The following is a 14,899-nucleotide window of genomic DNA, read 5'->3' as shown; positions in this document are numbered from 1 at the left end:
TTATTAGGTCGATTCGGAGGAAGAAAAGGCGTTGGAAGAGAAGTATGTAGACGATTTGGCGAAGAACCTGCCCCAAGGAACGGATAAGACCCCTGAAATTCTCGACTCTGCTCTTTCGGGCCTGTCTTCGAGGTACGCTAATGGTTTTACTCTTTGAATAACACTTCTATTCTGATGAAAATGTGTTTAAAACATAATACAGGCAAAATGTCATGACATATAATTAATCAGTAATTGGAACCCTTTCTAGTTCAGAAGCATTTCTTCAGTGCCTAATTAAAATTTTAAATGAGTTCCTATACCTACTACCAGTATACTCACATCATTTCAATTCATGTTTCGGATAACAATAGAATAGGTAGTGCTAGAATAGTAAATGCTACTACTAGAACTAGAACCAGCACACAAGTCACACAACTACCTCATTAACTGTCCGAGTTAAGTGGTACTATTTATTTATAAAACTATAACTTCACAAAAATGCTTATTTGTGGCAGACCAAAACAATTATGTGTGTAGGTACAGTCAGAAGTGTTCAAAATTACCTTGACGCGCTCTTATTCTTTTAACAATAAAGTCGCTTTAAGATCATTTTGAACACCTCGCCCGCTTAGCAACTTCTGCTACTGACTATACTAGGTAGCATATGAAAGAAAAAAGCTGAGCAGCCCTTGAAATAAAATCCTTATAAAAGATACAAAAATGAATTATACCTTTAATGTAGATGGAGGAACTGGGTGATCCGTGGCATCTTCACTTGGCTGATGATCGGAGCATTCTGCCTTCTCATATATGGGGGTCCTCTTGCATTGATGATAACGGTAAGTACATTTTAACATATCTCTCTGTATTGCTTAATATCTCTTTACTTGGATGCTTATTTTCTGGTCAGCTTGCCTATCTTCTCTAAAGAATTAGGATATTGACTGTACTTCAATATCCTCTATTCCAGGGTTCGAAAGGATAATTATCAATGATAGTTATCTTGATAATTATCGTGATTTTTATGCCTGATAATGATCGATTTGTTAATAACCTAAAATATAAAAAACACCCCAATATTTTTTTTACTATCTAAGAATAAAAAAAAAAATATATAGCACTATATTTATCGGATAGTTATCGCGATAATTATTTAAGACTATAATTATCTGGATAACTTCGAACCCTGCTCTATTCTTTACTATAGGTAGACCAATGCACATATTAAAGTATTTATTAAGGACAATGTGGCTAATTCCATCATAGGGACTATTCCGTCCATTCGCGTTTTTCTCGAACAACAAACAAAATTGATAAATTCATCGATAAAGCTGCTGCTTCGCTTTTAGTTTCAGCAATCAAAAGCAAATGGTTTTTTTTCCTACGGTAGAAAATAAAAAAAATGTACGCTCGTGGTGGACGGGATAGTCCCTATGACGGAACTAGCCACATTTTTTATATGTTGAACAAAACTTATAGGTACATTTGTATGTTCTTTTTTAATATTTACTACGTATTCCTAATTGAATTTGAGAATAAATTAGACAAGCCCAAATCTGCAATAATAATTTGGTTTTTACACTAGAAGCCATTACCTAATAAACTGACGTATTTGTTCTTAAGTAACAATAAAATAAATTGTTAAACTCAGCTGTAGAATCTATTTATAACTGGAGTGTTTACTGTTTGTTAATTCCAAAGAGTAGAGATAGTTATCACGCTTTTAATAGGTATCCAATATAACTCGCGAATTAGCTGTAGGTATAAAGCTGTTGTAAATGGTTATTAGTTATTTGTATTACAAGGGGCAATAGTTGTTGTTTAACTCCGCGTAGCGAGTGGTTTGAAAAGTGGAATCTTGAGCGTTGCGAGGGTTTCAGGACACGAGGGTTTAAAAAACTTTGCTACTTTTTCACCACACCAATATGACTAATGCGAGGAAAATATTGTTTTAACACTATCTAGATTAACGGTATTAAATATTTATCATTCAAAATCATCACTTGCCTGAGTGGCGTCGGGGTCACGAGTGATTTGAGCAGCGTGCACTAAGGCCGCTACTATACGCTTGCATTTGTTTAACATGCACGCCGCACGCCCCGCCCTCCTCGCTGCACGCCCAACTGGAGCGTCCACTCAGGCCTTACACTTAGAAGTCAATTCCAATAGCCAACATGAGAAAACAAATTAAAATTTGCATCAGCATTTGCCACTCTTGTGGATAAAATGCAACTGCCTCATCGGCTTTTTGAGAATAAAAAGAAGCGGAATAAATCTTATACCTTTAAACGAGCAAATCTTGTATATTTATTTATTTACATATATATTTCGGGCATCTCGAAAACGGAAATTTGCTATATGGGGGTTTTCGGGGGCGAAAAATCTATCTAGCTGGGTCTTATCTCTGGGAAAACGCGCATTTTTGAGTTTTTTATGTTTTCCGAGCTAAGCTCGGTCTCCCAGATATTAGTTTATTTATTGTGCCTTTTTTTCTGTCAGGTGCTCTGCGTGCAAGTGAAATGTTTCGAGGAGATTATCAACATCGGGTACGCGGTGTACCGCGTGCACGGGCTGCCGTGGTTCCGCTCGCTCTCCTGGTACTTCCTGCTCACCTCCAACTACTTTTTCTATGGGGAGAACCTCATCGACTACTTCGGAGTTGTGATTAATAGGACGGTAAGTTTTTTTGTTGAGATCTCTCTCTCAGGTGATCTGTGTGCAAGTGAAATGTTTCGAAGAGATCATCAACATCGGGTACGCGGTGTACCGCGTGCACGGGCTGCCGTGGTTCCGCTCGCTCGCTCACCTCCAACTACTTCTTTTATGGGGAGAACCTCATCGACTACTTCGGAGTTGTGATTAATAGGACGGTAAGTTTTATGTTGAGATTTCTCTATCAGCGCGATTGGTTAACGAGTTCGCAACGCGCGCGCGGGGCCGCATTCGTCTCAACTAATTGCTTTAGACTACACGATTGGCTCGAATTCGTGAGTGACACCACTGACACCGCTGAACTAGTACCATTTCTAGTGCGCGAAAGGCCAGTCCTGAGATATAAGTCAATGGCCGTGATTATCACTGTAAATTATGAAATTTGCGGTGTCAAATAAAATAAGAACCTAGGTATCATTACGAAATGTAGGAATATTTATCACATTAATTTTAAGTAAGTTTATACAGGGTATCTAAACTATATAGCCTGTAATAAATTTAACAACAATAGAGAACTAGGTCAACAAAGTCAGATGTGCACGACCTTAATGTCACTGCTATTACGGCTCATAAAAACCTTGTATTAGGAACACGTTTTTCAATGTTTTTGTGATAATGCATGTTAATGATATTCTGATCATAACATGTTACACCATTGCATATTATCAGTCTAACATATACGGTGGTGGCATCAGTGTCGATTCAAAACTCCGAAATGATCCCGAAGATAATTATTTGGTCTATCTTATTTACTTTTGCTCCGGCGCGCGGGCAGCTTCTCGACCTATTGTTGCCACAGACTGTTAATTCAGTCAGGGGTTTGACTGGCAACCGGATCCAAACAGCCGATGACGTCGCCGATGTCATCGATGGAAAATTTGCTACAAGCGTCCTCCACTTACTCAGTAATATAACCAAAAGCGTAGCTAAAACCATCGGCTCCGACGAGGACGTTCTCGATCTATTGAATAACAACATCCTAACATCATCGCGTAGTAATTTCGTGAAAGACTTCGATACTGGCCGCCGCAACGAAGACTGCCGACTCAGCTGCGTTCAACTTATCACAAAATATGGACACCCAGTGGAGACTCACGAAACTGTCACTGAAGATGGATATATCCTCACTCTGATGAGAATACCTAGTGACGGCCCCGTAGTATTCCTGATGCATGGAGTGTTCGGAAGTGCTGATGACTTTTTGCTGTCGGGACCCGATAGTAGTATCGCGTATTTCCTGGCTAAACAAGGCTACGATGTGTGGCTCGGTAATGCACGCGGCGCCAAACATTCTCGAAGACACCAGTACCTAAAGACGTCTTCAGCCAAATTCTGGGATATTTCCTGGCACGAGATTGGATACTACGACCTACCAGCGATGATAGATTACACGTTGAACAAAACGGGCCAACAGAAGTTAAGATATATCGGATTTTCGCAAGGCAACACATGTTTCTGGGTGATGGCTTCCGAGCGCCCCGCGTACAATGAAAAAGTGTCTCTTATGATCGCATTAGCACCTATAGGTTTCTTGTACAACGTAAAGTCCCCTTTTGCTCGAGTGTTGCATTACATTCCGACTATTTTAAACATTTTCTCCTCGAGTGAAGGTAGTAAGCTTTACATGCGACGGATGTGTGGTGGTGAGGGGCTAATGGAGTCTTTACTCTGCCAATATGTCGTAATGTTTGTTGCTGGATTCAACCTGGAGCATTTGAACGCAACGTCTCTGCCGGCGGTCCTCAGCCACTCGCCTACCAGTTCATCAGTCAAACAATGTGTACATTACGCGCAAAGTATCGTGTCCGGGAAATTTAGGAGGTTCGATTACGGCGTTACTGAGAATATGCAACGATATGGGTCTCGAGAGCCGCCTGATTACGAACTAACGAATATAAACGCGCCTGTCGCTTTGATTTATAGTGATGGTGACTGGCTTTCCGATGATCGCGACGTCGAGAAGCTTTTGAGGAAATTGCCAAAAGTGGTCAAAGCCTACAAAATTCAACGCGAAAACTTTACCCATCTTGATTACGTGTACGCAAAAAATCCAAAAGATTTGATTCATAAGCGAATAATGACATTGTTATCTCGATATTAATACATAACTTTAAACAAAATAAATAACCGTGATTATTTGCTTACGTTTTCTTTGTAAGTCCTATGTTATTAACCGTTTTAATGCAAACTGTACTTCATGCATCTTTTACAATTAAATAAATTCGTGTTCGAACTTGAATGAATGAAATATTTGGACGATTTATGTGTCACCGTTTTTCTTAATTAGGTATACTGTCTTGTTCTGCGTAATAGCACACTTGACTGTAATACTTTATTTAGTATAGTTTATAAGAAGTTATGATTTATTTGTAGGTAACTCGTGCGGAACTCCACTAGAGTTGCTAGTGCCCATAGTGCTTGTGTACCTACCACAGTCGTGATATAAAAAGTATCTTCACTATCACTATCACTACATAGTATAAAACAAAGTCGCTTCCCGCTGTCGGTTTATCTGTCTGTCTGTATGCTTAGATCTTTAAAACTACGCAACGGATTTTGATGCGGTTTTTTTTAATAGATAGAGTAATTCAAGAGGAAGGTTTATGCATAATTTGTTAACCCGTGCGAAGCCGGGGCGGGTCGCTAGTTAGTTATAATTTGAACCCTTTGATTTGATAGTCCTTACGTTGTAATTGTTAGTATAATAGATACGTTATCAGTCGTACGATGCGTTTAACTCGTCATAAATAATTTAAGTGTCACACTTATTCATAATAAGTGTGACGCTTAAATTATGACGATAACGCTTTCTTGGCCAATGTCATCATCGCTGACAGATTAGGTAAGGTTTTAAATTCATATTGGTAGTTTTATGTCTGTCTGGCTGTCTGTCTAACTGTTTCCAATAACTTCTGATCAGTGACCACAAATCCCTGTTCAAAACAGCTTTTGTTAGTGTGGGTCAAATCTTGGAAGCTAAATTTGACCCACTTCCCGATTTACGATTAGGTACCTACTTAAGTTGAGTGACAAATGTGACAATGCAATATTATGGTACCATCGGGCTGATCTGATGATGGAGACAAGATGTGGCCATAGGAACTCTGTGATGAAACAACACAACTTAATTGTGTTAGGGTTTTTTAGAATTGTCTCCGCGAGTATTAGTTGACTGGGGTAAGAAAAACACAAATGTTTTTTTTGCGAAAAACTTATTGATTACTTAATTAATTAGTAATAATCTTTTTTATAGATTATAATTATAACCTTCATATTCAATATAGGTACCAAAGTATTTTAGTACCTAGAGAACTTCCTGGGAAAAACGTGTTAATAATTATCATATATACGCGGCCTCGTTCGAGGACAGACAAGCGGAAGTGTTAAGCCCAATATTTGGCCCTCCTAGCCATCATTGCTTACACGTACAGTAATATATGCACAAATACATATACAGGGTGCCATTTGAGTCGTGATCAGTAATATGTTTTTCTAACTCCATAAACAACGAGCAATTTAATGCCCCTACTCTTACTAAAATCAGACAAGATTTTTTTGATTTTTTTGTTTATTTTTTGTCATTTATTTTACTTTTACAAGTGGCAGTGTGGTATTTAAACAGCTTTGTAAGATATTTCAAATGAAAAATTAAGTACATTTTATTTCTAACTGGGACAAATGACAAAATTGATGTCAATGACAGTTCCGATTCAAAGAGGCGATTCAATTTACTAATTTAAATATGTTAATAAGCCGTTATAATATCCTAAATCCACTTATAAAAGTAAAATAAACAAAAAATAAAAATCTTGTCTGTTTTTAGTAAGAGTAGGGGCATTAAATTGCTCATTGTTTATGGAGTTAGAAAAACATATTACTGATCACGACTCAAATGGCACCCTGTATAGTGATTTATTGTTTTGACAAGCACGGTCTTTTTACGTTTTCCAAATCAGTCTAATATGGATCTTGATCGCACGCGCGCGCGGTCGCGAAAATGATCCCAATATTATTAATTTGTATCGTTATAATTCCCATTGCTTCGTCGCACGGGCAGCTCCTTCAGCTGTTGTTGCCTCAGGCCCTGAATTCATTCAAAGATTCAATTGGCAACCTAACCAATCCAGTAGAGACTCTTAACAATATCATCGATGGAGAAATCTTCGCGAAAATGCTCAGGTTTCTTACTACTGTTATCCTGACCGTGGCATGGACCTTCGATACCGACAGAAACGTTCAAGATCTCCTGACCGACAATATCATAGCCTCTAAACGTGATCGCTTCGTGAGAGACTACAACCTCGGCCTCCGAAACGAAGACTGGCGACTCAGCAGCATTCAACTCATCGAAAAGTATGGTTTTCCAGTGGAGACTCACGAGACTGTTACAGAAGATGGATATGTTCTCAGATTATTCAGAATACGAGGTGACGGTCCAGTTGTGTTTCTGATGCATGGGTTAAGCGGAAGTGCTAATGACTTTGTGGTATCAGGCCCGGACAGTGGCATAGCCTATTTGCTAGCAAAAGACGGCTACGATGTATGGATGGGTAATGCGCGCGGCACCAAACATTCCTTAAGCCACGTTCAACTAAAACCATCTCAGGCGAAATTTTGGGATTTCTCCTGGCACGAGATCGGATACTTTGACCTTCCAGCTATGATCGATTACACCTTGAACGCTACAAATCAAGATAATTTGAAATACATTGGGCACTCGCAAGGCACAACGTGCTTCTGGGTAATGTGTTCGGAGAGACCGGACTATAATGACAAAGTATCCCTTATGGTTGCATTAGCTCCAGTCGCTTTCATGTATAACGCCCAGTCTCCTATTCTTCGTGGACTTGTGTCCGTGCCCGGACTGGTAGATAGATTCTCATCGAGAGAAGGAAGAGAAGTGTACATGAGACAATCATGTGGCGACACTGGTGGGCCGTTATACAAACTATTCTGCGTTAACTTTCTACTCTTTACAGCTGGGTTTAACTTGAACACTATGAACGCGTCAGTTTTACCAGTTATCCTAGACCACGCGACGGCTGGTTCATCGGTGAAACAAAGTATTCACTATGCACAACAAATCGTTTCGCGAAAATTTAGAAGATTCGATTACGGTGTCACTGAAAATATACGAAGGTATGGTTTCCGAGAACCCCCGAATTATGAATTAGCGAATGTAAGAACGCCCGTAGCTCTAATTTATAGTGATGCGGACTGGCTATCAGATGTCCGCGACGTCGAAAAGCTACTGTATTATTTGCCGAACGTTTTCGATACTTACAAAATAGTACATCAACAGTTTACCCATCTCGACTACCTATTTGGAAATAATCTGAAAGCTGCGATTTACAAACGAATAAAAATTATGGTATCTCAGTTTTAATATTTATAACAGGCTTTGTGAAAATAATTGAAATGTCGTATTTATAAAAAAAAACTCGAAAGTTCTCGATGGACATAGGTAAATTGAAGTACACGAGGATCAAAAGTTCGTTTCTCACGTGTGGTTTACCTACGACATTGACGGATGTCATTCTGAATCCCTAACAACGTTTGTATTAAGGTAACTTGCCATAACTGGTTTGTCCTAATGGGCACATGCCCTAACGATCAATTGTCATAACGATTATTTTCCATAATGTAAGGTTCTGAAAAATGGTTAGGTTTTAGAACTTGCTGCCACAAAAGTGGGTTAGGTTAGGGTTAGAACTGCGACCCTCGCAAAAAAAAGAAAATATGCTTAATTACATTAGGATAAGTAATCAATAATTAGGGAAACCAAAATTAGGGTTTTTAGTGTTAGGACAACTGATCATTATGACAAACAATATTAGGGAATGCAAAGATAGGAGAAAAGACTTTAGGGATTCAGTTATATTTTATGTTTATGGAAATTAGGATATAATTATTTATTTGAAAGTCAGGATCAATACTTTTACTTGTATTTGTCGAATCTTGGTGTTTTACTTTATTTGTTATTATAATAATTATCCATTTGCCCGCGACTTCGTCCGCGTGTAATGATGATGACGACCAATAAGACAAGCTTCTCCTAGGTTTCACCTAAGTTTAAGTGAGTGTGACCAAGCTGACTGCACAAACTTTACAGTGACAGAATACGGAAGTGCCACCATAGAAGTGAAAAAAGACCTTTTGAAGAAAAGGGACCTTATTGTCGATGGCGCTTACGCCATTATTAACGATGCGCCGATATAAATACAATGCCGCGCGACTAGGGTTACCAGATGACAGGAATTTTGGCCTTTTGTCAGGAATGGGGACGGAACACGAAAATGTCAGGAAGTTTTTGATTGATAGACTTCTTTATAAAGTACCTTTTTATTTACTTAAATCAAAAGAAATTTCATAATAATCGGCTCAATTGGGTGCCCATCGCTAACGGCTGGACCCCGCCCCCCCCCCCCCCCCACCGTCATCGTCGGTGTCAAAAATATGAATGTCAGGAAAAATATTCGGAAATCAGGAATTTTGGCAGGAAATTCTAAATTTGTATCTGGTAACCCTACGCGCGACGCTGTGCGGCGTAAGCGCCATCGACAATAAGGTGAATAAGGTCCCTTTTCATAGATAGATAATGCCCCATATAGTGCTTTATTACTGTCATTGTCGCCAATAATTGTACTTCCTATTATACAAATAATAATATTGTCAGTGAAATGTCAATTGTTGTATATTGACTAATGTATTCAAACAGATTCTATTACTTTGCTAAAATAATCGATAAACCTACCACCGGAGGTTGTAATAAATATAATTAAATTAAAAAAATTGTTTGCCATCAACAGGCAAAAAATTTTTTTATACGATGTATCATATCGCTAATGACATTCATATTTTACTAACAGTTTATAATTACAGAGTCAATACGGTTACCATCAGTTTGTCACTGACATAAACGCCGTCGAGAATGTAATTTACTTTCTATACATCTCGCTCGCACTCGCATATTAGTGCAAACGGGATGTATAGAAAGTAAATTACGTTCTCGACGGCGTTTATGTCAGTGACAAACTGATCGTAACCGTACAAGTCATGTTTACATAGTATGAAAAAAAATATGGCAACGTTGTTAAAACATTGTATCAAAACAACAACCAACAACGAGCATGCGCTGGTGCGGCATAGCGTTTGTAAGTAAGTAGGTAAGTAAATATTCTTTTCTCAAAAATGGACGGCAAAGTCGATGTTGCCGGTTAAAAAATAGGTCGCGAAGTGCGTGCTTAGTTTATGGTCAGTCAAAAAATTCAAAAGTTAAAAACATTGCAGTCTCGATTTCGGGACTGCAATGTTGCATACAAATTCCATTATTTAACGAGTTCCAAACTTTTTAAAAGTTTAAATGGCCATATCAAATGAAGGCATAGGTCCATTGGCACCGCGATTTAGGTGTTTCAAATAGGTTGGCGTGTATTTTCAGCAGAATAATACACTTTTTTTTTAAGGCGGCAAAGCAAATCTTTTTATTAATAGTTTTACTTTATTCTGTGAAAATTAGAACGTTGCTTCTGTAAAATATTTCTATTTCTTGCGGCATTTTTGAGAAAAGCACTATTATGACTCGGCTGGAAGGCTACTTGCTGGCTTCGGATTCAATTAAACGGACTCCCAAGGTCGTCCGTTTAAAACGAATCCGAAGCCAGCAAGTAGCTACTTCCGAGCCTCGACAACAATGTACCTACTATTATTGCACCAATAATTATACATCCAAACATGAATGTCATTATCCATTTTAACCTATTTAAAAAACTGTTTACCTGTTTAAGTATTATAAGTATGTAGTTCGTTTTTTTTTTAGCATTAGAAATAAGGTAAACAATCTTGACGTGTCTTTTTATTGAAAAACACGTTTTAAAAATAAATAATGGAAAATATGTAACAATTATGAATCTAATACGATCATTAAATTCTTCTGCTTTCGTAAGTAATAGTTACTGATTTTTAAAAACGGTTTTTCTATTAAAAGACATGTCAAGATCGCTTACCTTCTTTCTAATGCTAAAAAAACGAACTATAGTCGAATAAAATCGTGCCTTGAAAATAGCAGTTCTTAATGGAATCCTCAAAATGGGGACTACAATCTAAAATAATCTAAATGATAGCGTATTTTTAATATACGAGGGGCGTTCAAAATATTCTCGGTATTGATATCTTACGACCTCTTCTAAAATTTCTTTCGTTACTGGCCGCTAAGGTTTATTCATTGACATTAAAAAAAAGTATAATTCGAACCGAGATAGTCTTTTGTTTTTCTGCAATTGCTGAACAAACATGAACATCATGTGCGAATTGACAATGTTAACTAAATTAGAACATCGATGCGTGATAAAATTCTTGACAAAACAGGGTAAAAATCAAAAAACCATAAAAGAGGAAATGGATTGTGTTTACCGTGAGTCTGCTCCTTCTTTATCTACCATTCAAAAGTGGTCAAGCGAGTTTAAACGCGGAAGGGAGAGTATTGAAGATGACCCTAGACCTGGCCGGCCTGTAGTAGCTACTTCACAAGAAAATATTGATAAAGTGGAAAAACTTATATTGGAAGATGGTCGAGTGAAGGTAAAATCTATAGCACAAGTAACCAATCTCTCTATTGGTACCGTACATGATATTATACATGACCATCTTAATATGTCAAAAGTAAGTGCAAGATGGGTTCCGCGAATGCTGACTCGGCTTCAAAAAGACATGCGTGTAGCTTGTTGTTCCGATTTTATTGACCTGTGCGGTGAAAATCCTGATGAGGTGCTGCAAAGAATAGTTACTGGAGATGAAACCTGGGTTCATCATTATGACCCAGAGAGTAAACAAGAGTCCATGCAGTGGCACATTAAGGGTTCAGCTCATCCCAAGAAGTTCAAGGTCATCCCTTCAGCTGGCAAGGTCATGGCCACGATATTTTGGGATTGTGAAGGAGTATTACTAATCGATTATAAAGAAAAAGGTGTAAATATGACAGGACAGTACTACGCTAACATTCTACGTCAATTAAAGGATGTAATTAAAGAAAAGAGGCGAGGAAAGTTAACCAAAGGTATTCTGCTTCTGCATGACAACGCCCCCGTCCATACTGCTCATATTGCCAAGGCAGCTATTGTTGAATGTGGGTTTAAAACTGTTACTCACCCACCGTATAGTCCGGACTTAGCCCCCAGCGACTTCTTTTTGCTACCCAATCTTAAAAAGGATCTGCGTGGAAATAAATTTTCTGACGATGAAGCATTGAAGGCGGCAGTGGAGGAGCATTTTTACACGAAAGATAAAAAATATTTTTACGAGGGATTAAAAAAAAAATTGATCGATCTTTTAAGTGTATGAACATAGGGTATTATGTATTAGTATATTGAAAAATAAAAATATCAAACTTTTCGTACTTGTTTGTTTTCATTCTCATACCGAGAATATTTTGAACACCCCTCGTACCTACTGTATTGTTGTTTACTAAAGCTGCTTGGAATTGTTTATGTACTGTTAACATATTATTAAGGATACTTATAAATGCTACGCCATTCGAAGTTCATAAGTAATGTAGATTAAAGAAAAGCATACGAATACATGTATTTTATTTCTTACTTTGGTCTCTCAAAACTCAGTCGTTTATAATTTATGGTAGAGCCTAATATAGATCTATAGGTAAATAAAAGCTCGACTTGGCACGGCAGTGCCCCCCCAGATAATTTCAGAATGTGATTAAATTGATTACCTATCATATTATTCTTATCAGTCTGTCTATAGTTGTGATTCAACTGATTATGAGTATGACCTCGATATGATGAAAGCTATTGACGAAATTTCAACAAAAGTGTGTGTCATACCTTGTTTTTTTTTTATTCCTATGAAAAGTGGATGTATGTACCTATGTACCTGTGTAATGGCTTCATATTAAACAATATATCATGTTCATAAAACTAATAAAAAAAATATTTCTTTGGCATGTTGGATTATAATCTGCGATAGGAAATACCTTATGATTTTAAAACAGGCCTAACGTCGCTATGTGATTTGTAGTAGGCATTTATATTTATATTGTACCAAAGTACATTTTGTTATTCTCCAACTCCATTACGCTTAAACTAAAATACGTTAGCTACCCTAGGGACGACGCCGGACGTTTAAAAGCAACTTACAAGATTGGGTAGATATCATTTTTGTGGCCTACTTAATTTGAGCGTCTTCTATTAGCGACGATATTTTTGTAAGCCTTGTGTACATGGCTTGGGTAATTAGGTCCTAGGTGGTATGTACCCTATATAAGTTTTACCTCCCCATTTTACTCCCTTAGGGAAGAAGGCGAAAGAAATGCTTTTTCACACTAACCTCAGAATCGTCTTGTCATTAAATAGAGTAGCCTATCTGTCTCTTGGAATCTTGTCTTTTAATTTTAACTCAATATCCGGTTTGTCCACAGGACTACCTCCACTTCCTGGTGACGTACCACCGCTTCATCTCGTTCAGCCTGTACTGCGTGGGCTTCGTGTGGTTCGTGCTGTCGCTCGTGAAGCGCTACTACATGCGGCAGTTCAGCCTGTTCGCGTGGACCCACGTGGCGCTGCTCATCGTGGTCACGCAGAGCTACCTCATCATACAAAACATATTTGAAGGTGAGCAGAATCCTAGTGACGTACCACCGCTTCATCTCGTTCAGCCTGTACTTCGTGGGCTTCGTGTGGTTCGTGTTGTCGCTCGTGAAGCGCTACTACATGCGGCAGTTCAGCTTGTTCGCGTGGACCCACGTGGCGCTGCTCATCGTGGTCACGCAGAGCTACCTCATCATACAGAACATATTTGAAGGTGAGCTGAATCCTGGTGACGTACCACCGCTTCATCTCGTTCAGCCTGTACTGCGTGGGCTTCGTGTGGTTCGTGCTGTCGCTCGTGAAGCGCTACTACATGCGCCAGTTAAGCCTGTTCGCGTGGACCCACGTGGCGCTGCTCATCGTGGTCACGCAGAGCTACCTCATCATACAGAACATATTTGAAGGTGAGCTGGATCCTAGTGACGTACCACCGCTCTTGAAACGACAGTACGAACCGCTTCTGAAAACGGTTTCCCCATTGCTCACACCTTCGGTTGAGGACCATAGTCCGATATTTACCGGGAATCCGGGGCCCATGACCATCTCCCTTAATTACATAAAGTACTTGACGTCACACTCCATTACTCACCTACTTCGTTGACGCGCCGATCATTTAAAATGCAAAACGGTTGTGCGACCTGCGTGAATAATGCTTAATCATTTGTCATCCAGGCAAAAGGCTCAGTCTAACCAAGCAGTTTTCACGGGTTCATAGATGATATTATAGCAGTAGCACTATGCTTGTACTGTAATACTCTCATTTCCCATATTAGAGAAGACATGTTTGGAATTTTCTTAGGCCAAACAGATTACTAGACAGCGCATTTCACCATACGATTTCTATCTCACCTTAAACCACTAAACTAAAGTATGTTGCTTATTGTTGTATTATTGTTTTCTCGTGGCTTCATGATGGGTCCGCCACTCATATGCTTGTGACCAGGCTTATATTTATTTTTAGCCTTTAAATTTTCACATACAAACCGTCACATATCGTAAATTGTACCTTCGTTAAAATATCTACATGAATTAAGTAAATTAAACTCGCGACTACAATGCATTACCTTACAATAGGTCATCTTACTTGTTGATACTGTTCAACCTGTCCGAATGACTCGTTATGACCGCTAATTATACCTATACCTACGTTGATAACGATAAAATTATCGGTCAATGAACTCCAACAGTAGGTATCTTAGGATGACTGATTGAAGGTGTAGGTACGTTAATATTCTTATTAGTCCGTTGGTTGTCCGTTAAAAGAATATGCTCGGGTTTGTATGGAATATCATTGCGGTTCTGTGTTTAGATGTAGGCACGCAACGACGCAAAGCAACAGGGACAGGTAGGACCTTTAACCATAACAAGTAGGTAAGTTAGTTCATAAGTATTTTGATTTAGAACCTAATTATTTCGTCCTTACACGATAAGAGCATTCGACCTGCCATAGTATGAAAGCTTCACTTAATAACGTATAAAACATAACCGACGTTAAATATTATCCGTTATCCTCATGAGCCGAAATAGGCTTATATGAACGCAACCTATTTTCGATCCCTTTTCGCTTCGATTACTTTGGTCCAAAGTAGGAGGTATAAGTATAGAGT

The 14,899-nt window shown here is 38.6% G+C and overlaps 1 protein-coding gene across 1 annotated transcript in view; it reads left to right on the top strand.

Annotated features, from left to right (window-relative positions):
- The window catches only part of LOC134650346 (phosphatidate cytidylyltransferase, photoreceptor-specific), a 33,612-nt gene that overhangs the window by 269 nt on the left and 18,444 nt on the right, over positions 1-14,899 (top strand). The window contains exons 2-5 of the mRNA XM_063505306.1: positions 8-132; positions 725-821; positions 2,482-2,658; positions 13,124-13,316. Coding sequence (XP_063361376.1) covers positions 8-132; positions 725-821; positions 2,482-2,658; positions 13,124-13,316 — 592 coding nt within the window. The remainder of the gene's footprint in view (positions 1-7; positions 133-724; positions 822-2,481; positions 2,659-13,123; positions 13,317-14,899) is intronic.

The sequence above is a fragment of the Cydia amplana genome, chromosome 8 (assembly GCF_948474715.1).
Source record: "Cydia amplana chromosome 8, ilCydAmpl1.1, whole genome shotgun sequence".
In the NCBI taxonomy this organism is placed as follows: Eukaryota; Metazoa; Arthropoda; class Insecta; order Lepidoptera; family Tortricidae; genus Cydia; species Cydia amplana.
The sequence above is the reverse complement of the archived record's forward strand: the minus strand, read 5'-3'. Positions and strand labels throughout refer to the sequence as shown.